Source organism: Limanda limanda, chromosome 3, assembly GCF_963576545.1.
Source record: "Limanda limanda chromosome 3, fLimLim1.1, whole genome shotgun sequence".
Classification (NCBI taxonomy): domain Eukaryota; kingdom Metazoa; phylum Chordata; class Actinopteri; order Pleuronectiformes; family Pleuronectidae; genus Limanda; species Limanda limanda.
In genome coordinates this window covers 19,246,331-19,270,788 of record NC_083638.1, presented here as the reverse complement: position 1 = coordinate 19,270,788, position 24,458 = coordinate 19,246,331, and the positions used below count along the sequence as shown (strand labels likewise).

At 40.2% G+C, this 24,458-nt stretch overlaps 1 protein-coding gene across 1 annotated transcript in view; it reads right to left on the bottom strand.

The window, feature by feature from the left end:
• Positions 1–24,458, bottom strand: part of LOC132998374 (CUB and sushi domain-containing protein 1-like) — a 297,197-nt gene that overhangs the window by 185,579 nt on the left and 87,160 nt on the right. Inside the window, exons 3-4 of the mRNA XM_061067984.1 lie at positions 5,845–6,039; positions 5,032–5,239 (exon numbers count right to left, since the gene is read on the bottom strand). Coding sequence (XP_060923967.1) covers positions 5,032–5,239; positions 5,845–6,039 — 403 coding nt within the window. The remainder of the gene's footprint in view (positions 1–5,031; positions 5,240–5,844; positions 6,040–24,458) is intronic.

Below are 24,458 nucleotides of genomic sequence, written 5' to 3'. Positions count from 1 at the left end.
ATGTGACCCGGTGACATTGCACTTGCTAAATAGAGAGATGCATGGAGAAATAAACACAATAAGCCATAGAGTTGAATACAGACATCGGATAACAGTTGGTACCGGCTCCACAAATGCTTGGAGGTCTTACAAAATATGTCTTTCTATCTGCCTGACCCCCTCATGGGTCATTGCATCATGTACTACTAGTATATCCTCTCTCCACATAGAAACTTATGACGCATTAGTTTGTAAATAGCTACAGGAATAAAATTTCAGTCTCAAAAAAAGAATAAAAGGAAAGGCGTGACGTGGCCTTATACTGATATTCTGAATTCAAATCCTTCTCTGTGTGTGTGTGTATACAAGTGTATATATAGATACATATAAACCCACATGTGTGTGCGCGCAGCAGGGTTTTGTGTGTATGCTTATATGTGACAGATAGACAACCTGACATTCAACCTGCCAGCTACCAGACAGGAACATGAAACAGGAAATTGCTTTTGGGACAGCCAATCAGAACAAGCTCTCAGTAAACAGGAAGAACCTGTCACAGTGGTCCTGTCAGGTGTCAGTCATTTCCACAATGACCTGACCAAATGCCTCAGTGGAAACATCAGTCATCACTAATCCCACATCTGAGAAAAGGCACATAGAATGGTATGAGATCGTGAGATTGGCAGAAGCCCATTTAAGTTGCCTTTTCTATAACTATAATGTCTCAGGCCCAGATCAGTGAACTTTGATTAAATACACATGGTGTCTCAGAGACCTATGATGGTGAGGGTAAAAACCATAAAATTGCAAACAGCTCTGGTTCGATTTCAACTTGAGACCTTTGCCCAGCAGTCTCTGCTCTGCTTCTGCACCAAAGCTGCCTACTTAAACACAGTGCACATTGATATAATGCATTTTAATGTGTTGACCAATACATTACAAGAATTGTGTTTGTGGTTAAATTTGTTCATTTATTTAATGTGCGGAAATAACATCATGTAAAGAGTATGTTTTTGAAGTTTACAACATTTATTTGTCCTAGCGCTTACTGTAATCTAGTGTTCAAATTAAGATGACCTATTAATGCAAATAATTGGGCGTAAAAGCAACACTTTGAGAATCCTGAAGATGAGAAGCTTCAAATATTGCAGTCACTGTTTGGTGTCGATATGTTGCTGTACTCCCCTGTACACTCCCTGTCTTCCCCTGCATTGCAGAGGGGGGTTTGACAGTGGTCCTTGAATGTTATACCGTCAGAGATAAGCCGTGTGTGCGCGTGTAATCTGTCAGAGCCGAGAGGAATGATCAGCAGCTCAAACTGTCAGGCGGCCACTTAAGACCTGACACACACAAATATACACACACACAAACACACACACATAGAGAAATGGTGTCATGACAATGCCATGGTTCGTGTGCTGCTCAGCTGGTGACAGGACGAAATGTGTAATTATTCTCTGTTCCTGTTGTTTCCATTTAATGCAATTCTCTCTGCCTCCTTATCTGTCGACCTTTCCATTCGATGCCTCTCAAAGCTGCACCACAATCACGAAAATGTTTCTACACATGGCAGACGATGTCAGCTGGAGTAAATGGAACATGAAGAATGGGACTGCTTCTGCAGGACAAAGTGATCTATAAATGTCTTTTTAGGGAACATATTTACCAGTTAGAAAGACATATTAATAAAACTTTTCTTCTTTATTAGGCTCCCCTCAAAATATCCCTCCTTAATGTAAACTAGGGACGTTTATAATTAAATTTTAAACCCTTAACTATCTAAGAATTTGTACTGATTCACCAGATGCTATCTCTGCATTTCTGGGATATCGGTACCATCTGATCTGGATATTTCCCACTGTGGGTCACACACCACACGGCAAGTCGACATGTTTCTGGATAAAAACTAGTAGAGAAGCTGTTTGCTTTATTGTGGACTGATGTGGACTTTGTTTTATTTTAGGTCTGAAAAATGTTTTCAAATATTGTATTGGTATTTGTTTTTTTTATTCCATCAAAAACCGTGAAGAAAGACAAACAGCTTTTCACTTTCCCATCTTTAAATTTTTCCATGATTTCCATCGACTTGAAAAAGGCTTCTTTTAGGCTGCCTCCACTCCTGCAAAAACACGTGTAAGCCTTCAAAGGACACGCGTGATATTCTGAACAAACCAAAATCAATCCCCAAAGCACTCTAAATCTAAAAACCTGGATATGCGTAGTAAACCAGAATGTCGGCTTTATTGCCAAGAAACAAAATACGAATGAAAACAACAACCTTCCCTGTGGGATTTAAATAAATTGGGAAAATCTGCAGGACTCCTCAATCCCTAGTTGTAGCTATACTTCCCAACAATCGGGTAAAACTGCAGTAAAATGTAAACTCTTTGCTGGTCCATGAGTCAGCTAACAGAACACTGAAGGCTCTAGTCTAGGACATTAGTCCTGGATGTCTACAGGCTATAGCCCTGAATGTTTTATGAATAATCCCAGATATAAATATATAATAGTGAAATAATACTCATTATATCTAATAGAATAATGACAAAACTTGCATGGCTTCGTTCATGTGTCTCTGCAGTCATGCATTATTGTCGATCAAAAAAACGCTTGAATAACTGTGTGTCGTTCAAGCAGCGGATTAACTTCACCCACTTGGCACATACAATACATCCACGTACATTTTGTGTGACTGTGAGAGAGCAAGAGACAGAGCAACCCGGTTACAGGGCTTGTCATTGGTGGCATCTGGTGGTAGCTAGCAAGCTAATTCACTGAGGCAAGACTTGAAGGCTATGAATATAAGAAGCTTTCCAGGGAAGAAAAAGGATGAAGGCAACGAGGCGCAGGCGAGACCGGAGGAGCTGGAGGAAGAGTTATCTCCTGTCAGGACGTTAGCGTGCCACCGCCTCATCTAGGAGCTCAGGTCGGTGGAGAAGAAGAAGGCTGGTTCAGCTAGCGGGAGGAGCTCAGTGGTTTTTAAACGTTTGTCACAAAGCACAACAGGAAGTATCTCCGAGGCAGACAGTACGATTACAGCCATGTAAATCATCATAACCATCCCATAGGCACAGCAGTGTGCAACGGCAGAGATACGCCAACACTGTTAATGGATACAACGGAGAGAGAGAGAGAGAGAGAGAGAGAGAGAGAGAGAGAGAGAGAGAGAGAGAGAGAGAGAGAGAGAGAGAGAGAGAGAGAGAGAGAGAGAGAGAGAGGAGAATGTGCGAAAACTTCAAAGATTGACAAGAGCTCGACAAAAGAAGAAATGATGTTCGATTATGTTAAGAAAGATAAATGTTATCGGAGCACAGAATCCACTGATTACACTGCAGTGAGTAATAAATAGCAATAGAATGCTGATTGATGTACGTCTGTTGCTGCATTGGATATTGGCCTGTAGCATCATCCAGTCGTCTTGCTGTGTTGTGTGACTCACTGTCAGCCCAAATGGAATAATGAGCTCTAATGACTATTTAACCCCTGTGGGATGGAACAGTGCATTAATGGTTCGCTTTTGTATAATCTCACTATACACGATGCTTCTCTATTCACTTTCATCTGGCTGCAAGAAACTGTGTTTAGAGTTTAATCTACATCATCTGATTCGTAGTCCTACAACACCAAACAGATAGATCTTATATTCACAAACAATCCACTGGTACTTTACTGGTGCAGCTTTTGCTCAACACATAAACGATTGTTGCTCAATGGCTTATGTCACGAATGCTTCTGAAACAATACAGATACTTGAACAAAATATTTAAAGAAAGTTTTATTCGTGTTTAAATCAATGAGCATTTTTTTCAAATGAATTGCAATGCAAACTAAAACAAATTGTTAAGATTTCTGATGTACACCTACTACTGTAAAAGTCCAAGTGTTAGAACCCCAACCGTCCTATTCAACCCTTCGACTCAGAGAATAGCTCAAAGTCAAGACCCCTCAGAACAAGTGTAGGTGTTCCCCAAGAGTGGATTCTTGTTCCTCTTTTACAATCTACATAAAAAACATCATCCCTGCTACTCCAAAATGAAACACATGGCTCTTCTCTTAATCTGGCCATTGCAAATCTAATACTATAAAAACCTTAAGAAAAGTGTGAGATTGCAAAAAAAGTTGCATGAGAACCCAGGCGCCACTCATTTTGTAAACTTGATTTCAAGTTATCACTAGAACTACCGCACTGCAGTTGTATTCCTCTGACAACCAGTGCAGTAAACATGTACATATTTCTACATAATAGTTTTCCCAGATTCATATAAGCTCACTATAATCTTTAACCTTTGACTTTGGAAATCGAATATCTTCATCTTTGTGTCCAAGAGACAACTGATCAAAAGTTGAAGGAATTCCCTTCTGGAGCTATCACATTCAAGAGGGCAAAGACATGTTGTGTGAGGCCACTGTGAACTTGACCTTTGACCTTTGACCAAGAAAATGGGATCAGTTAATAACTGAGTCCAAGTGAGCCCTTGTGCCAAATTTGAAAAGTTCCCTTGAGATGTTTCTGGGATATTATATTCACAAAGCAGAACAGTTTGAGAGGTCCCAGTGACTTTTGACCACCAAATAGTAATTGGGTCATCAATGAGTCAAAGTATATTTTGCCAGATATAATGAACATCTCTACAGGGAATCCTAATACATCACATTTACAGGAATGTGAGGTCACTGTGACCTTTGACCTTAAGGCTCAAAAATCTAATATTTGTACCAATTTTGAAGACATTCCCTCAAGATGAACTTAACATACTTCGTACTTGCTTTGAGTGGTCATCAAGATTTATAGAAGCGTGTAATGGATACAGACCATTTACAGGCAAACACGTGGTTTGTGAGGTCGCAGTCATCTTTGCCTTTGACCACCGCATTCTATTCAGGTCAACCTTAAGTCTAGGTGAAGGTTTTACCCACATGTTATTAAATTCTCTAGGGATTCCTGATGTAATGTTTTCAAAACAATGTAAGGTCATTTGACCTTGACCTTTTGACCCTTTACTACCAAAATGTGATCAGTTCCTTGTGGTCTGTATATGAAATGTATCTTACCATATGCTTGGTGCTTCCGTTCCACCGATTTCCAGGAAATCATATTTGTCCTCTAACAAGAAGTCATTGAAGACGAGTGCAATGGTGTCCCCTGGCTCAGCGAGGATTGACCACGTGCAGTCCAGGTTGTTGTCATACTCTGCAGGGTATCCAGGGCTGGTTATTGAACCTGCGGTGCCTCGTAGCGTACCGCCACATGCCCCCTCCGCTGGAGACACACAAAGTGGTAGAAGGACAGAATGAGAAGGAGGAGCAGTTCTTTAACAAACACATGTTTTTGTAATTTATTTCATACATTGATTTTGGTGTTGTCTTTCCTGGGCTGGCTTGATATTTTTGTTTCTTCTCTTTTATCTTTTTTATTAACATTTTTGTTACAATTGCCTTGACTGTTGTAATTCTGATTATTGCTTTTTCAAAATGTAAATGTAAAATACTTTAATACTAGTACCAAAAATAAAAACACACTTAATCAAATAAACCATTTTGGGGTTTCTCATTTCTGTTCATGAATAAACATATAACAGATTAATGTGTTATAGATAAATTAACATAAAGCACATTTTAATGAAATGCATTGGAGCGGTGACACATACCCTGCACAAAAATGCAATTTTTCTATCTATTGACTCAGATGGTGAAAACCTCCACAGATTTGCTAAAAGGATTTTGTCCTTTATCTGCTTTATATAAATTTGGGGCATAATTTGAGTCAGACCCTGCTGTGCATTTAAAAGAAGTCAATACACCCGTTCTTCTCATCTTCCTCTCTAACGACCTCAGTGATTAGAAAGAAAGAAAGAAACCTCTTACCTCTACAAAATGGTGATGGGAAGTCCCACTGTGCTCCACTTCCAGGTGATACAATGCATGTGAGGATACTGTGTCCTTCCAATACAAAACCTGACTCACAGCTGTATCGCATCTTGTCGCCCATGTTGTACCGCGTACCATGGATGACCCCGTTTGGAATGAGGCCGGGGGTGCCACATGTGTGGCTGGGCAGGACTGAAACACAGAGAGGAAAACAGGAAATTGTTCATGATTACTCATATTTACATAAACATAACTGTAAAATTAAATTAAAAAACAACTAAATAAAACAATCAACATTCCACAGAAGAACCAAGCAGCCAACCAAACCCTTATAATTATATCTCCTAAAATCCTTCACATTCAAACTGCTCATATTTTACAGTAGGAGGTGACCACGTATGTGTATGAACAATGTGTGTGATTGTTTTTCTATATGGACCTAAAACTATGTGAGACTGACTGTGCAGTATTCAGATGTCTGTCTAGCCTACATTTCTCCAATGTGCATCTGCTGCTGCTGCCTCTTCCTCAGATGACTCTACTAACTCTACTGTGGCAGCAGCTACAGGCAGCTCATGGTCGAACTGGGCCAAAATCAATCCATGACTGTAGCCAACGCGCCTTAGTGCCACAGAAGGGGCAGCAACACGGTAGCTGTAGTACAACCTGGATGGACTCCACAGTAACTTACTGGGCACTGTGTGTTATGTGTATTTGTACAACTGGAGCATGTTAACTTGATGGGTGTGTGTGCACATAATGTGTTTCCAAATAGCCACTTTGTGTGTGTGTGCGTGTGCGTGTACACATGCGCCTGTGTGCACGGTGCCATGTGACTGCATGTAAGGGTGTGTTCAGTCAGTCGATCTGTGTGTTTGTGTACACTGGTCCAATTAAACACTAGCATGGTAATAAGACAAGGCTTCACCAGGAGACCATGAGAACTAGGACAGAGAGGAAGCGGGAGGGGTGGAGGATGAGAGGAAGACAAAGAGGGTGAGGAAGAGGAGAAAACAAGAAGATGAAGAGACAGACAGGAGAGAATAAGACTGGGGAGAGAGCGGAAAGACTCGAGACAGCCTGATGGTTCCAGCGGAGAGAGGAAGAGGAAGCAGGCTGGGAAAAGGAGTCAGACAGAAGAAGAGAGAGGTGAACTAATTACAGTGGACACTAAACATGTATAATTTACTCTAATTGACTCATTATTTGGATTGTATGAAGTCGTGAATCAGAGGGAAGTTACACACTCAGCTGACCACTCTGTCTTCTGTGCTGCCTGCTTTGCTATAACAAGGTGAGGCACACAACCTAATTCAAAGCCCAAACTAAAGCACAGACTAAATGATGGAAGGAAGGAGGGAAAGAAGCGACTAAAAGAAGAGAGAACGAAAGGAATCGTGTCCGAGCCAAGTCATTAGTCACACTTATGTGACCGCACAGTCCTCTCTCTGCCAGCCTGCCGCATTTTAACAAGCCGGCTTGATGCACAAAGGTGTTCTCTCATTTGAACTGATGTTTGAAGAAGTCATCTGACAGAATCAGGGGGGATTTTGGGAAAGGATAAAGTGCTCAGAAGTATTGTCAGTATGCAGATAATCTCTACTTAACTACAGCTGCATTTTTCCTCCAGCTCTGAGAGAAACCATTTAAATAGTGACAAAAAGATTGCTCCCTTTTCACTCCTCTAATGTTAAACTGAAAAGTCTGGATATACTTTTAATCACATTATACTCATTTGGTTCTTTCATATTGTGCCAAACATGTGGATTACCTGCAGGATCATGTAAAACTGATTTGAGATACGGATGACCACGGCTTTTTCATTATGACCAGATCAGTTAGCTGAGTATGCTATATTGATATACTTGCCCACTAGAAGGTTAAGGGCTTTAAAACTATATATTTTTAACATAAAATAGATATTAATGAACAGATTTTTTTATGAATTTATCTTGTTCACCTTTATAATGTTAAAACTATGCATTATTTTGTTATATTGTTATATATTTTGTTTGTTATATCTGTCACGCAACAGATTGCAAAATTCAGGTATTTTGATAATCATGTTGTTGTGCTTCGACATTATAGGAAGTTTGAAAAATAAGCTTGTTTAGGTTTGGGCCAAATGTAAGGAGGGTTACTAAAATGTCACTCTTATTTATATATATTTGATCATCTTAACTTTATTTTATTATTTTCCTTTCTAGAGTCGATTGCTTTGCATTAGTCTCTAAATGTTTTTAACTAATTTAATACATTTTTTTAGGATTCCAAGATTTGCCAATCGCCTGTATTATTTGCTATCATTTTCTAGAAATGTGCTGTAATTAAGTTTGTTTGATTGATTGACCGATTGATTAATTGAATAACTGATTGTTAGACTGATTGTTTGATGATTAGCTCCAACGAAATAAAAGGTTCCGCAGACTGAAACAATGAGACGTAATGAGCTGATGAGGCGGATGATGTGACACTGATTACAGGGGCTGTGGGTTTACACAGGGGTCATTACACAGGCCCGGATTTGTGCTTAAGCTACAGTATGGTAAGATCAATGTAAATCCATCCAGCCTCACTTCATCTGGCACCTGGACTTCATGACACCCCTCTGGGATCCAGCTCCTTTAACACAAAGCACCACCATATCCTCTTTCCTCACGCACACTCCATTTAGCGTAAATCCACAGATACAAGTGAAGCTGCCCAGAGTCCTGCAGCTGGTTGTGAATTCCATCAACCAGGACCGCCAGGCCACTGTATACTTTGCATCAAGCATGTCTCCTTACATACATACTCATGTCTCCTTGAGTATTCTCTTATCTTTCACGTATGTGAAACTCCTACCTACTCCTGCCAAGCACTGATTTAATATCTTTATATTTGAGGCCAAGCTCAAAGTAAACATCTATGAACCGCTACATCGTACTGAAGTACATGGAAGTACAACATTCTTTTTTTTCAACAATCTTTTATTATTTTTCTTTAGGTCTCATGTGAAGCTTTGTAAATTTAGAGTGTTCGTTACCAGCCCTGAAAACAATGCAGGATAAAAATGTTCCAAACACAGAAATCCAACATCCAAAATCACTGAAAATGTGTACACTTCATTTTGAAGTTTTTACGTTTTTTTTCCTCTGGTATAAAAAACTTGTGGTGGTGGTAACCTATACAGGTATTGCCTTGTGTTAAAGTTGTTAAAATAGAGTAGAATGGTACATTTTCTTATTCCTAATTTATACGGCAAATTTCCTGCATTCACACAGTGGCTGGAACTTCCAATGGTATCCTGAGGAGTGTGTGACCTTCGATATACATGCTATGAGGACGGCCACAAGAACACTGATGGGGAAATTGTATCCCAGTCAATATATTTGTATGTGTGTGTGTGTGTGTGTGTGTGTGTGTGTGTGTGTGTGTGTGTGTGTGTGTGTGTGTGTGTGTGTGTGTGTGTGTGTGTGTGTGTGTGTGTGTGTGTGTGTGTGTGTTTTGTGTAGTGGAAATGACTGATGATACTCCTCCACAGAGTTTGTCCCCCCCGGCACTTCACAGCCTTGGGGCAGGTCAGCAGGTTGCTATGGCAACTCTAGGCGGGGGCATCATTTTAATAGCAATGCAGAGGTGAATAAGACAGAGAGGTGATGGGAGGGAGGCTAAGAGCTGACAATGACATGAAAGTAGGACAAAGTGAAGAGCGGAATCGAAAATGGAAGGAAAAAGGAAGAGGTAGGAAGGAAAGGACATGTTGCGTTCAGAGGGAAAGAACAGATCAAGGATGATGGAAGGAAAAGATGAGAGCCAGAAGGAAAAAGGAAGTGAGGGAAACAGAGGGGGGGGGGTGAGGGAGGTTTTGATAAAGGCCTTGGTTAAAAGATTAATAAATTATTAATTACTTATAAAATCAGTGTCTTACAGAAACCTTGTACAAACACAATCACAACCTATTTTCTGTTTGATCCTTTCTAATGTCTTCTTCCTCTCCTCTAGGAAAATTATACATTTAATGAGTTTCCCATCACGACTTTCATTTTCTCTACAACTATCAAACAACTAAAGCATGAATCCATAGCAGGAGCAAAGCTGTGTCATAGCTGTGTCTAAATTCAGAGGCTGTATTTGAAGACCGATGTCCCATTTTGAAGGCTCCTACGAATGCAACAGACAAATGCATCCTTTCATCACCAGGTTATGAAGGCTCCAGAGTGTTGATCCAACCTATCACATGATTTTTTGCACTTTGGTGAAAAACATTTTTAAGTGTCGCGCCTCAACTTGTTAAAAAAACCGAGGTGGGTTAAAATGTTCTCGTTTTTTCAAACTGCCGCTCTGTTGCAAAGCGACAGCCGTAAGGGCGGGACAAGTGGCGCCCATTGTGAAAAAACCCCTCTGTCGACCGGACCATCTAGTTTGTATTTGGCCTTTGTTGTCGGCGCACAAAGAAGGCGGCCAATGAGTTGGGACACAGCGAGACAGTTTCTTGTTGCTCACAATACAAAGTGTTAACACTCTCTAACTGGAGTGCAGTTAAGGCTGTGAACACGATTAAAACTTCATGTCACCATCTATTTGTGTGGTGCTGACCTCTAAGGGGCTCTGTCCCGCGGCCGGGAGCTGCACAGACATGTTTGGGGGGGAAGGGCTCAAGTGAGAAAAAGGCCATTTTATAAAGAAAACTCATTACGACAAAAATATCAATATAGTAGCACATCTCTGACACTTAACAATATATTTAAATACTCTCACACAATTGTTTAATACTCAACAGAGACAATAGTCTTCTTCAGTATTCACTAGGTTTGTCAACAACAAATGAAAGTATACCACAATGTGCAGGTTTTCTATACTACTAGTTTCTATACTGTAACACACACAAACAATAACTGTCGGTATCATGTATAGATAAAGATCTATCAGCAAACAAGCAACTAGTAAATGGTAAATGGTTTGTATTTATATAGCGCTTTTCTAGTCTTGATGACCACTCAAAGCGCTTTACATTCACCCATTCACACACAAATTCATACAGTGCATCTTTTTGCAGCACTTTGTTATTCTATGGGGGGGGCATTCGGGGTTCAGCATCCTGCCCAAGGACACTTTGGCATGCAGATGGATCAGACTGGGAATCAAACTGCCGACCTTCAGGTTGGAGGACGACCACTCTACCCCTCAGCCGCAGCCGTAGAATGTATAGTCACCTTATATTTACAAACACGGTCCCAGAGTCGTTGTCATTATAAGCTGACGTGTTTAAGCCAATCATCTAATAAAATAGTAGCGCTAACGGCTCCTTGAATCCGTTCTCATGGATGCACAGTGGATCCATTTGCTGCTGGATAAAAGCCAACCGCCGCCCCTCTTTCTCTCCCCCTGTACTGTAAATGCAGGGCACTAGGGACACACACACTATTATTGATTTCCACATATAATAATGGACATGATAAAATTCAATCAAAAAGAGTGAGAATCGCTAAGCTAATGGTAACATTGATGGAACAGTTTTTCGTGCATTAACACGATAGTGACTCAAATTGCTGGACTTGAAAGGTGATTGCTTTTAATGGTGCATGACAATTTTTTTTTAAATAATTACGGCAAACTACAAACAAATTTACAGCACAATACACATAAACAGCAAACACACAAAGATTTGAAACCTAAAATGATTTAATGAAATGAAAATGAATGTAACAAATAATGAAATAATAAAAATGTCATGCATCCATCTATACCAATCAAGATGTGTGTTTGCTGCTGCTTGTGAATTGTCACTCATCCTACACATAGAATAAGTGAGGAAATGACCTCTAGTTTCCTGACAGCAACAAAACAACTGGAGTGAACCATATCTGTATCCACAGCATGCAACTTGCCACCAGCCAAAGTTGGAACAGATGTTTCGTCGGATCCAGATTCCCCTACCTGGCAAAATTTACTAATTTCTTGTTTGGTTTCCAGAGGGCTGTAAAGTTAAAACCAAGCGGAACCAGAACAAATGTCAGATCGTGTGCACATATTGCTAAACAGGGATTTGGACAGATGTTGGCATTTTAAATTTGTCTGGAAAAAAAGAGAGAATATCTTTCAGGGTTTCAAAACTTGATTAACAATGTTGGCAGAGCAATTCACTTTTTTAAAGTGATACTAAATATGTTTTTTTTTCCAAAGAAATATACCCATTTGTGCGTCACAAAACCACAGTCTGTGATGTCACAGTGATGTCAACCTATTAAATAAGTCACGGCAAGGGAACTTAACAATAAATGGGTTAGGGTTGAGGTTGGGGTCTTGAAAACCACTCCTCCACAACCTTTCACTGTCAGCGCAGCACTTCACGGAATCCTTAGAAATATATTCACCAAGTTTGAAGATGAACATGAACAGTTCATGGGGAAATGCTTTAGTGTTTTTAGTGAACTCAAAACTCAGGCAGGGTTTTGGTCCTGAAAAAAAAATGCATCTTCAAAAATCTATTCAATATGTCTGTCAAAGTTTTCTAGCTCATACAACAAAAGACTTGGTCCCCTAACTTTGGAGAACAGGGGAAAAAAAGGTTCTTCAGTCCAATAAGTCACTTTCTGAAAACGCTTATGTTTTTTGCACTCACAACTCAACAATGTCTGCAATACTGCAGCCGCTGATTGTGCCCTTTTATAGCAGAGTTCATACACTCAACACTTCAGAAGAATGAGAAAAAGTGCAGACAACCTAATTTCACCCATCCACCACCCACCCTTTGAATCCGAATAAATCACTCCCTGAACACATCTCTGCTGAGACCCAAAGTTCACATTAAAAGCATCTCTCAGCGGGTGCAATCCATAATCCATTAACACCTGTACTCAGCTCCGGTGGTGTATATGTATTACAGTTGTTGCTGTTGGAAAGATGCCAAAGCCCCTGGGCTAAATGGACTCCCCAGCGCTGATACTGCTCCCATGGTGTAAATGTATTAATAGTTTCACTGACACATAATATATAAAACCTCTAACCAACCAAACACTAATGGGGATCATGCCCAACTGTGGCCAAAGGGCCATAGATGATCCAAGCCCCTCACCACCTGCTGTGCTCCCATACTTTTAATGTGTCAACAGCTAATATCACACCTCCAGCAGATCACCTTGGCTCAATTCGAATGAGGCCTCGCAAGTGAGTTTAACTACAGTGGAGTCCACTTATACTGGTCCCAGTTGTCCCGGGCCAAATTGATCACTATAAGAGGTTGATTGCTCTTATAGTCCCAGAACTTCAGGCAAAGGTCACAGCGGTCTTTAAGAAAAGGGTGATATCACATTGCCCACACTCACGTCACGTCACTCTTTCTCTCTCTGTCTCTCTCCCTGTCTCTGTCATTGACTGGCAGACACACACACACACACTGACACCAACTCAGCTGGCGTCTCTGACCTGCTACAGTTTAAACGTAGATTTGTTTGAGATTACAGCCAGGCTATCAACACTGATCACCACATGGGGATCCATATTTCCTCAAATGAATAAAACCTTTCTTCATAGCTGTTTGCATTCATTCAATTCAGCTCAGGATTAGTAAATTACTGACAGAGCTGGTATTGTTTTATGGTCAAAACATGCATAAAAAGACCCAAAATAATAAACACATACTGGATCAATGTAACCACATTATAAAAAAAGTGTTTTTGTTGGAACGATTCTGTCTCAAGCTTTTTGAACCATATATCCGTTTTCCCTATATCCGGTTTCCACTGTATTTAGTGTTTGGCTTTAAAAAGGCATTGGGTTTCATGGTAATACCAGTTTGACCATGGAGTGCCAGTTGTAGCAGTTGGATTTAAGTAATATTCCTTACATGCAATGAAGTCTGGATAATCTTCTGAAATTTTTGGAGGGGCTGTATGTGAGAACGCAAATGTTGCCTAAATGCTCAGGGACCCAAAAATCTCCTGCTGCATTCTTCATATGCAACGCATATGCTGGAAAATGTCCAGACCTAAATGTCACAGAACATAGGGAGGTACTGTAACATGGCTGCCAAAGGAATGTCATTAGAAAACTTGTTTTCCTGGAATGTTAATAATAAATATGCAATTAATAATCTGCATCTATTTTGACAATGGATTAGTTATTAATGGTATTTTTTAAGCAAACTTTTCACAGTTCCAGTTAGTAATTTGCAAGCATTTGCTGCTTATTTCTTGTTATATTTAATAGCAAGTTTAATATCTTTGGAATTTGGACTATTGCCCAGATAAAGCAAACCATGTGAATGCTTTATTCCAGGCTTCAGGACATTCTGATGGGCATTCGAAACAATAAAATAATAGAAACAACATCTCACAATGAAAATACGTTGCAACTCTTGTAACAAACAGTGGTAACTCATGGTATATTATTTACATGCTGATGCAATATGTGCAGTATTAGCAGATCCAGTGATGCTACTTTGCATCAAGTGATGATCAAGTTTTCTGGAATACGCAACCACACTTAGGTGTGGAATGCCTACTGCTAAGAGGCTCAAACAAACACTGTGCGGTTATGGTTCATTCGGTTCATTTTCAAAGCAACATGCCTCACTGCACGTCCCAGTGATATTACAGCTTTCATTCCTGTATTTATTGCTTTGGGACAGAGAGCTGATTATTATCTTAAATAGTGATTGCACTGTCCAAGATAACGAGAACAACAGATCTGAATTCTGCTTGACGATCTTGGATCTGGGATTTTCCTCTTTGCTGTGCCAGCCAGGGATGTTTCCTGCATCAATTCCCAGTGATCACCAGTGAAGGAGGGCAATCAGAGTACAGACTTCACTTTGTTCTACAACACAGATAAACCCATAAAATAAACCACAGCCTGAGGGCTTGAAGAATCAGAAGTTGCGTAGGATACAAACCCTCCGGATTATAAATTGGGTGTTCACGAATAACACCGCAATAGCAAAATATATTCTATCTAGATACAGCTCTGCACATATGCCATCATCCTCTGAAACCTACACCACATAAATACACATTTAACAAAAAAACACATTTAACAAAGACGAAAACATGAATCAAAGAAATCCTCAGGCCCTTGAAAGTTATATTTCTGTTCAGCTTCCTTGGAGTAAACATATTAGAATGTATTAACTCTGCCTTTCCCATGTTCCCTGGGTGAAAATATATTAACACCACAAGTGACATTTCTAGGACTGCTTCTCATCAATCACCTGCTAAACAGAGTAATCACTGTAGCAGCTACACTCTGTTAAACACCAGCTCTGCTCAGAACCAAGAAATATTGGTTGCTAAAACACAACATCCCCATGCTGTGATGTCCGACAACATAAAGACCAGCAGATGTGTTTTGTAATTGTATATTGACCAACAGGCATGGTGCAGAAAGCCAAGTCTACTGTAACTAAAAATATTCTAATCATAGACTGTATATAAAGACAGGGGACATCAAGGCTCTCAAAAAGGGAAGCCAAAGCATTTAGATTGCCTACTAGTGGCTGGCTGCAGTAAAGGTCATAAACCCATCCTCCTCCTTGTTAGTGGATGGGACATGTCAAATACATATCTGGGGTGGAGTATATCTCACCTGGTAGAACTGCCGCCCCCATGATGATATGCGCCTCTGCAGCGGAGTTGCGGCCACAGTGTTTGCATGTCATCCCCCTGTTCCCCCTTTCACCAATAAAAATCTCTCTATCCTATCAAATGAAGGCCATAAAAGCCCATAGAAATATACTTACAAAAATAAATAACTGCAAGTTAAATTTTTGTTATGAATGAATTAAACAAATACTACTTACTACAGCCTTAAGAATGTTTAAGGTAGCTCTCTCGCTGAAGTTAAGGACTTTTACTGGAATTTTACCCTTTCATGTCAAATTGTGTCTTTACTGATTATCCTTTGATGCAATACAGAATAGTCAAATCAGTGTATACGTGAGCTAATTCACGAGTGTAAAAAAGGTTTAAAAATAGAGTATGAACAAAACTGGTTTTGTATGATAGAAGGCTCATCAGTAAAAGTTCAAGGTTCTCAGCAGTAAGTTAAGAGCAGGGTGCAAATACCTTGCCGTTGGCATCCGGCCTTTATTGATGTTGCAATTGGGCTCTATAAGACTGACTGACTTTTCAATAATTAAGAGCTGTACAACTGTGCTGTCAGCTTGTTTAAGGTAAAACATCCCCTCTGATTACATTTATTTTGAGTCGAACATTAAATTCAGCAGTATGGATTCGGGTCTGAGCTACAGGGGGAAATATTAGCCTACTGTTTGATCAATGGCCACTCATTAAAATTAATCTATGATTGATTCTAAAATTCCATTACAAACCTAATCTGTTACATAGAGTGTGCAGCCATGACAGCGGTAAGAGGTAATGTCTATTTTTATTTTGTCTCCGGCAGTGGTGTTGAGGAGAGAGCTACTGAATAAACCAAAGCTCACAAGTCCCCGACACATGTTGTGCAAACCCGCTCCATGGTCATGTGCTTTGGGTGGAGTGGGAGAACAATGAACATGTGGCTGTGATGAGGAGCTCACTGACAAGAAATCTGTGTCGAGCCGGGGCTCCTTTGCGCTGAGGAGTTCAAATTCCAAATTAGGACAGTGCCTCCTTAAGGTGTTCAGGGCGAAACTGACTTGAAGGAAACCTCGGGGCATTCCCAGTTCACGCAGGATCAGTTACATTCACCAGCTGGACTGTGAACTCTGGCGAATCCCCTGGATATCCGAGTTTCCTTTGTGAGAGACACTAAAACTAGAACAGAGAACTGAGTGTTTTCAAGGGCTGTAACGTCTAACACAACGTTTAAAAGGAACATCCTCAAATATCTTTGATAAAAACAATTTAGGTCATTTCATTTTTAAGTTCTATTCCTTCTATTCTGCTTTTTTGTTTTATTCTTGTTGCTGCTCCGGAGCTCCAACAAATGGGTAGAGCAGATTAGTTCTAAATTGTCTTTGAGTATCATTGAGTAGAAAGCAAATATGGCACAAGGGATTGAACAAAAAATCTGAAGGATGCCCCAATTTCATTTTTTTCTGACTGGCCTGCAATGTAACAACCTGCATCACGAATATCATCCAACTAACCGGGTTGGAGATTGTGGAATTACTCTATTATGACACAGGGCAGGAATTGTTTTCTTTGCAAACTATGTATGGAGCAACCAAAGGTAGAGATTTATCTGAGCATGAAGCATCATCAACCAGTTTCAGCCATCATGTTCGAAATAGTTTTTTTTTTGACCAAGCCCTGTGCTGTTTGTCTTCCCTGTTCTCTCCCCATTCCACGTTTAACTCTTGCATAACAATTCAAGGCTGAATGCCAAAAATATATTTTGAAATGTATGAATCTTGATGCAGTCTCAGGCTATTTCCAACATAAACGTTTTTAATCCCATTTGTTTCCCTATCGCAACTGAAATAAATATCACAACGTGGCCTTTTTCACAGACGATGTTTCAATTCGTCAAAGCACAAAAAGCTCAGGTGTAACTAACAGCATCAATGACGGCTCTGTCTCATGATTTAAGTCACGACAATGAGCCATAAAGCACCACACTGAAAGCAAAACAGCTAAATGGGATTTTGCTTTCATAAAGTTTTATATTTACACCTGCGCTTCTCCTTCTGTCAAAATTACAAATGTGACAAAGAGTTATTGTGTAGAATAATCTGTGTGAACTCCCAACAGGCATTCTATTCAGGGTCTTTCTATAAACAAATGCATAGTGAGCCACAAGTGATATCAGATGAGACCCTGCTTTCTGATTTACTTTGTTATTCCTGGGATGCAAACCTTTGGGTGATGGGTGTGCAGGCCCCAGCACACAACAGCAAACAGTTTGAGGACCGGACTCGAAAAACTTAGCGGCCAGGTTACGCTGCTGTGTCCTCTGTCCTCTGCCAGTGTAGGATGCTTGTTTGACCAAGACGCAGAGAAGGGAGACCACAGTGGACGGCAAGAAATGTGCACTTTGACTGCGTTAACACTAAATAGGGCGATACAGCACCTTCCCATAGGATTGTGTGGAGGTGTGGGCGTCTCCATTTCTCCCTTAAACGTAGTCGTGATGAAACAATCTGAAAATAACATTTTGCTGATTTGCGGCTTTGTTCTGGCTAACACCGATCTCTGTATTTTTAATTCACTCTCTAGCTCGCTCGACCACTGATGCTCCCTCTTCTTATCTCCCTCTCTTCCTCTCTCACTCCTTGAGCAGGGGAGGAGGGACCAACTTGTTTAAAAGCTGGATGACAGGAACAGTTCAAATGGTTAAGACATGAAAAGGTGACTGGAACAGAAGAGATGTTCCCGACCATCAATCTAGTCCTCTGCAGCCGTATACAGAGCCCCCGGGGGGGTGCTCATGGAGACAAAAAAACACACATATATATATATATATCCTGTATAGGCCACATTTTACTACATCGGGAAAATGTTCACATGCAATACCCTGAGGTCATGTTGAAAAAAAAAAGAGATTTATTTTGGGATAATGTTGAAGTGATGTGTAGAGCATGTGATCCAGCTGGAGGATGTATGCACCACCACATTCACCGCCCCACAGATTCACTGTGGAGCCACATGCTGCACTCAAACTTCCACTATTCACTTAAAGATGCTTTTATTACATCATCCACAAGAGAAATGATGTAACAGCTGGTCCAGTACCAGAAGAGACGTCACTGTGTTGCCGAGTTTCTGTCGTAGCCTTTGAGCTAACCCTTTATTTTTTAACAACTGCACAAGTCACATGTATCCTTGTGCTAACGTCGCCCTGTCCAGTGCAATTTAGTTAATTGTGGATGTGGTGTGTTTGGATAGGATTACGATTTCATGGCCTCTCTAAGACTTTCGTACTGCAACACTTGTCTTTGGACAGTGAGAAGTTTGACACATCAAAGTTACTGACCCTGCATGTCAGCTCGCTCTAGCAGAAGCTGCTCTTTTACTGACTCTCTGTAAACACACACTGCTCTCATGCACACAAACTCATCAAATCATGATAATTAATTGAATTCTTAATATAGTAAGTTTTGGGGTTTTGCAAAGAGTAATTCTCTGAATGGAGTGAGCTACAATGGTAACACAACAACACTTGGAAAATGCACTCCTGGCCGGAGGTTGCCATGGAAACAGTGACCTAGCCTGAGGCTTGAGTGCTGCAGGGGACAAACTGAGGAAACAACATTCCACATCTGTATCAGCCAACAGAGAAAGGCTGCACATTAATTTGATCTTGAAAGGAACATCTGCACTGAAATAGTATTCACATGTGTAAATGTTATTTTTTTTTTTGATCTGGGACAGTTCAGCCTAGATTTTTAAATAAGAACAACTTGCTTCCAAAATGATCATCTGGAGTCCCAAGACTTTCATCTCTGACACATCAGAGACACACTCTGTGTTCTGGAGCTCCACTACATGATTTCAATATAGTCCCCTGTTTTTGTTAAAGCACTACAGCATCAGTTATGATTAACTACTTTGCTTTTGGTTTACTAATAACGTCATGGTTTATTTTTGTATTAACAAAACATTTACTAGGTTCCCACTTAATGATGAACAGTTCATAGAAAGGCTCATGCTGCTTTAAAAGGTTTGTAGTAAACTGATATCTATGATTGTGTGAAATTTGGTTCAACTTGATTGAATTAGCTGTTTGGCAATGGCAGAGGTATAATGTGCCATTTAAAACCAGAATAAATTGATTTAATTACTGAATTACACATAGTGTACTTAGTTCTTAGTGTCCAAAGAATAGCTCGATGTCCTGACCCCTGATGTCCTGTGCATGAGACCTGACCTGTATCCAATTAATATGAAAGCAGCCAGCGGAGTAGCTGGTTATTTGTGGCACTCTGTGAGAACTGCATTACTCAAATGAAATAGTATTAAATGCATCATACAAATTAATTGAACAAAAGGAAATACAGGCTCAGCAAAGAAAATGTCAGTCAGCCAGTCTCTTGTTTCTTTCTTTCTTTCTTTCTTTCCGCTCACTTGTCTTTGTGCACTTTCGGCACACTTGGACCTGAGGGCTCGGTGAGCCCTCAGGTCTCCACAGCCCACCATGACAGGCTCTCCTCAGGAAAAGGGTTAAAAGAAGATAAAATAGCATCTCATTCTGCCAGAAAACCTCAAAATGTCCAAAGCCACCTCCATTCCCAGTCTCCCTTGTCACACCCCCCCCCCCCCCCCACTTCCCTCTCACTGCTCCTGCTTGTCCCTCTTCTCCAAAGAGCACTGCCAACACATCCTGCTCTATCTCTTTCCTTCCTGTCATCATTGCAATGACAATCCCGACCTGAGCATGAGTTCCAATGGTATGAGCGGTTCGCCCTCAGGCAGCGGTGTCAATGGGGACAAAACATGGAGAAATAACATCACATGCTTTATCAATACACACATGCACACATTTGTCACAGCTTAGCTGGATGTGTGTGCACGCGCACACACACACGATCACACACACACACACACACACACAGACTCTTGTGTAAGTGTATATTTGTGTTGGGACTTTTCCTTGTGTTGCATATGCTTTTCTATGATGTATGTAATGTGTCAGAGACATGAGAGAAAACTGTCACAGAAGCAGAACATTAAAAAGTATATGACACTATTATTTGACATGTAGTTAAAAAACATGAATAACTTTATGAATATTACAATAGGGAGCATTTGAAGAGCTAACAGGTGAATACAATAGGGACACCAGTGTTCATTGGTGGAATGTTTAAAATGGACATTAATCATAGCTGTCCCTGTTGCTTCCTGCACCTCTCTCCCTGTGTCACACACACACACACAAACACATACAAACACACACACAAACACACACACACTCACACTCACACTCACACACACACAAACACACAAGGTCTAATGCATCTTCATTTAGTCTTGCTGTCCTCTGGGCACATTTACATCTGTCAACTGACTATACAAAATGGATGGATAGGCTTGTGTGTGCGTGTGTCTTTTGTCATGCTGCAGGTTTGTGTGAATCCATTTGTTTTCCTGGGAGTTATGCAATATGTATTGTGGATCTTAAAGGGCAAGTCAGTCTTGATGTTTAATAGTACGTACATGTAGGCCGATGCATATTTGCTATATGTCATGAGTGTGTGTGTGTGTGTGTGTGTGTGTGTGTGTGCGCAAGCGTGTGTGCAAAAAAGTAAATTGCCTTGATAGGTAACAGTTCATGGTCCCCTAGGCAGCAGAGCATTGTGGGTAAACTCAATGTCACAACTACTCCCATACATCATCAGATTGTTACAGATAGGTATGCACACATACACACAATCATGTCAACACAAATACACAAGATAATGTTTTCTGGACATTTTTAAATGTACAAGGTTGAATCATGGTTAGCGGTAAAAACCAATATCCATCATAAATGTGTAAATGAGACTGAATGCTCTGTCGGGGTTAAGAAATATACTGCTAAGTAAAAGAAAGAAGGGTCCACAGCATTATACAGCCACATTTTTAATGGAAGATTTAATATGAAAGAAGAAAAACTCTATTGTTACTGGAGCCTACTAGTTTATGTCAAGTCAAATTTTTTGAAGGCAGTTTGAAGGACTCACTGAAGTTTATCCGTTACACAGAAATGGGCAGTAGTAGTGTGTAAAACATAAATTGGCATAATAGTAAAAAATGCACTGTCATTATTCCACATTCTTTCTCTGTTCATTATCAATGCAATTCCCCCAGTATAATGGTTATAACATCTGGATCACTGACTCTTAAAAAAATTAAGAATGATGATGCTAATCACATAACTAGGATTAATAGTGTCATCTTCTCGTATAGTCTGTTCAGATGTATAAGGTATAATCCAGCACAAAACAAAGAAAACTGTTAAAGATGTGTGACATGACTTGTCTTTTCACTTGGAAGTGAACATAGCAGAAGGACAAAATGACCCCTAATCCTTCACGACCGAATAGACAGACGTGCACTCACACGTAATTAAATGGCCAATCACTGTCAGCAGGGGCTGTGTCACACAATGACAAATCCGTCATCAAGAATAAACGTTGTAGAGCTTCCAATAATGTCAATGCCAAATCAACACCCCTAAATGTCTGTCAGTCTTACAATAAAACCCACTGTGCCATTAAAATGAGAACTAACGTTAAATGATTCATATCTCAGACCTCTCTGCGTGGCAGCTGCACATGTTTACACCGGGCGAGAGTGAATGAGTGGAGTGACATTAATGAGATAATGCAAGGTGGACAGTCACTCACACTCACACACTCACCCTGAATTTCCTGCTTCACTGAAATCCAGTGTGTGTATTATTGCCGAATTTGTCATTTGCCAGGAGTCATTCTGTCGCTCAAGCAGCACTGTGAGAGCAGGAGTCCCATTGTTACCTGTTCTGCTCGGCTGGGAGCAGCCGCTGATACTAGCTCAACACTTCCCGAATGTGCCTCACAATGGATGTGAGCGCAGTTTTAAAACGTGTGAGTCTCTCTGAAAAGTGTTGACCATGACCAAGGTCAGCTGATGATGGGAAACCAGTTTGAAGCGTGGCAAGGACGAAATCGGTTTTTATCACATCTCTGAGGAAGCCAGACAAAAGGAAGCTGATCAGAAAATGCTGAGGACTGCCATTACATTTTATGACAAACAATTAACTTTATCTACTGAAGAAACATAAGGGGGAAAAAACATTTGAATGGAACAATGAAACAGTTGGATTCTGGTTTGCAAAAAAAAAGGTATCACAAACAGTGAATAGTGTTGGAGTAAGGGGGCAGAAGGCAGTCAATCAGCAGAGGCTCGGATCACATCTGTTTTCAGTAACTATTCCACCAGGGGCGTCGTTAGGCCTGTTTTAGGGGGGCTGAAGCCCCCCTAAAATGTTGTTCAGCCCCCCCAAATAATTATTGGGATTTAAAAAAAAAAAAAAAAAAAATTTAATTTTTTTTTTAAAATTAAACTATTGTTTTACACATGGACAAGTTATTTATAACTCTAACATGCTATATATGTGAGTGCGTTTCTGGTTTTTATGTTTTCTCCCCCTTCAAATTACAATCCAATAGCCTCTCATAATACTTAACAATAAAAGACCAGGCACTAGGACCTTGGGGAGTCTGCATCGCTGCTGCGCTGGCTTTCTCACTCTGTCAAGTAACGTCTCTCATCAAGACAGCAGGATTACAGCCAAGGAGTTTAGCTCATAGTAAATGATGCACGGAGTGAAATTGTAAGTACAGGTGGTTACAGAATGTGACTATCTGTAGTTTCTAACGATTGTTACCTGCTTAAATTTAGGTTTACTTGAGGCAAATGAAAGGGAATATTGTAATGAGCTATATTAACACTAAGCTAGCTAGCTAGCTATTTTGTTAGAAAATGTCTCCAGCAGTGTTTGAATTACGTGGGAGCCAGAGGGGGCTGAGCTCCCATAGAGTGAGGACTAGCTCCCATGAAAGCAACAAAGTCAAAAATCTGAGGGGGTCTCTCATATCTGAAGTAGGGGTGCAACGATTAGTCAACGTCGTCTACAAAAATCGATGACAAAAATAGTCGAATTTACTCGTCGATGAATCGTTGGTTACGTCATAGCGCGTGTTTCTCGTGCCGTGCAGCTGAACAAAAAGTCGTTTTACCGGAGGTGCTGGTGGAATTAGCTGAGGAGTGAGCCATCTCGCTTCCTTCCTCTCTCTGAAAGCTGTGCATGTGCAATAGCGTCAAAACACGGGCCAATGGGTGCGTCCGTTCCAGCGTACCAGGAAGTCAAAAGTTCGGGAGAACTTCACTCTTAACATGGCCCGACAGAAAAAGTACCTGCAATATCTGTGCGGTGGACCTGCTCTGCATGGAAGCATGACACGCGCATTTGAGGAGGAGGCACGTGTGACATCGTAACGGAGACGATGCAGATGTCAGATGTCATCTCAGTCAGATGTTATAGTATATGAACGTATATACCTGTGTAAACCTGTGGGCAGGATTCTAGAATCCATTACAAAAATATGGTTTAAACTTTTTTTTTTTAACGAGTTTAAAAGCGTTATGTTATCCTATTGCCTGACAAACGTTTATTTCACATAAAACATTTTTTTTTTTTTATCACAATTATTTAGTCCGAAGAAGACTGTAGTTTGGTTTGTGGATGTTTATATTGCTGTTATTTTCCCTGTCATTTTTGTTAACAGGAAAAATGGATTCTTGATTTTAAATTAATATTTTTTTATTAGCACTTTACCTGTCCTTGGTTTTAAATTGAAAAAAGCTTGATTTTTCTTTTCTTTTGTGTCAACAGTACCCTTATATGCAGCAAAGTTTATTAAAAGAAATTTTTTATTAATGAAGTATTGACCTTTTATTGTCTTTATTTTCATTCATCACATGCCTCGAACAACCTCAAGCAAAATTTAAAAGCTGTTTGCTAAATAAGAGCAATTGAGAATTTGTGTCATTCATAATGACAATAATAATCATGACTAATCGACTATCAGAATAGTCGTTAGTTGCAGCCCTGATCTGAAGGTGTCTGCCATATGTGACATTGTAATTTAATGTTAAATAACGCTCATTATCCATCCCTGTGTGGTCTCTTACCATTAAGACGTTAAATTAAAATAGTATACCATA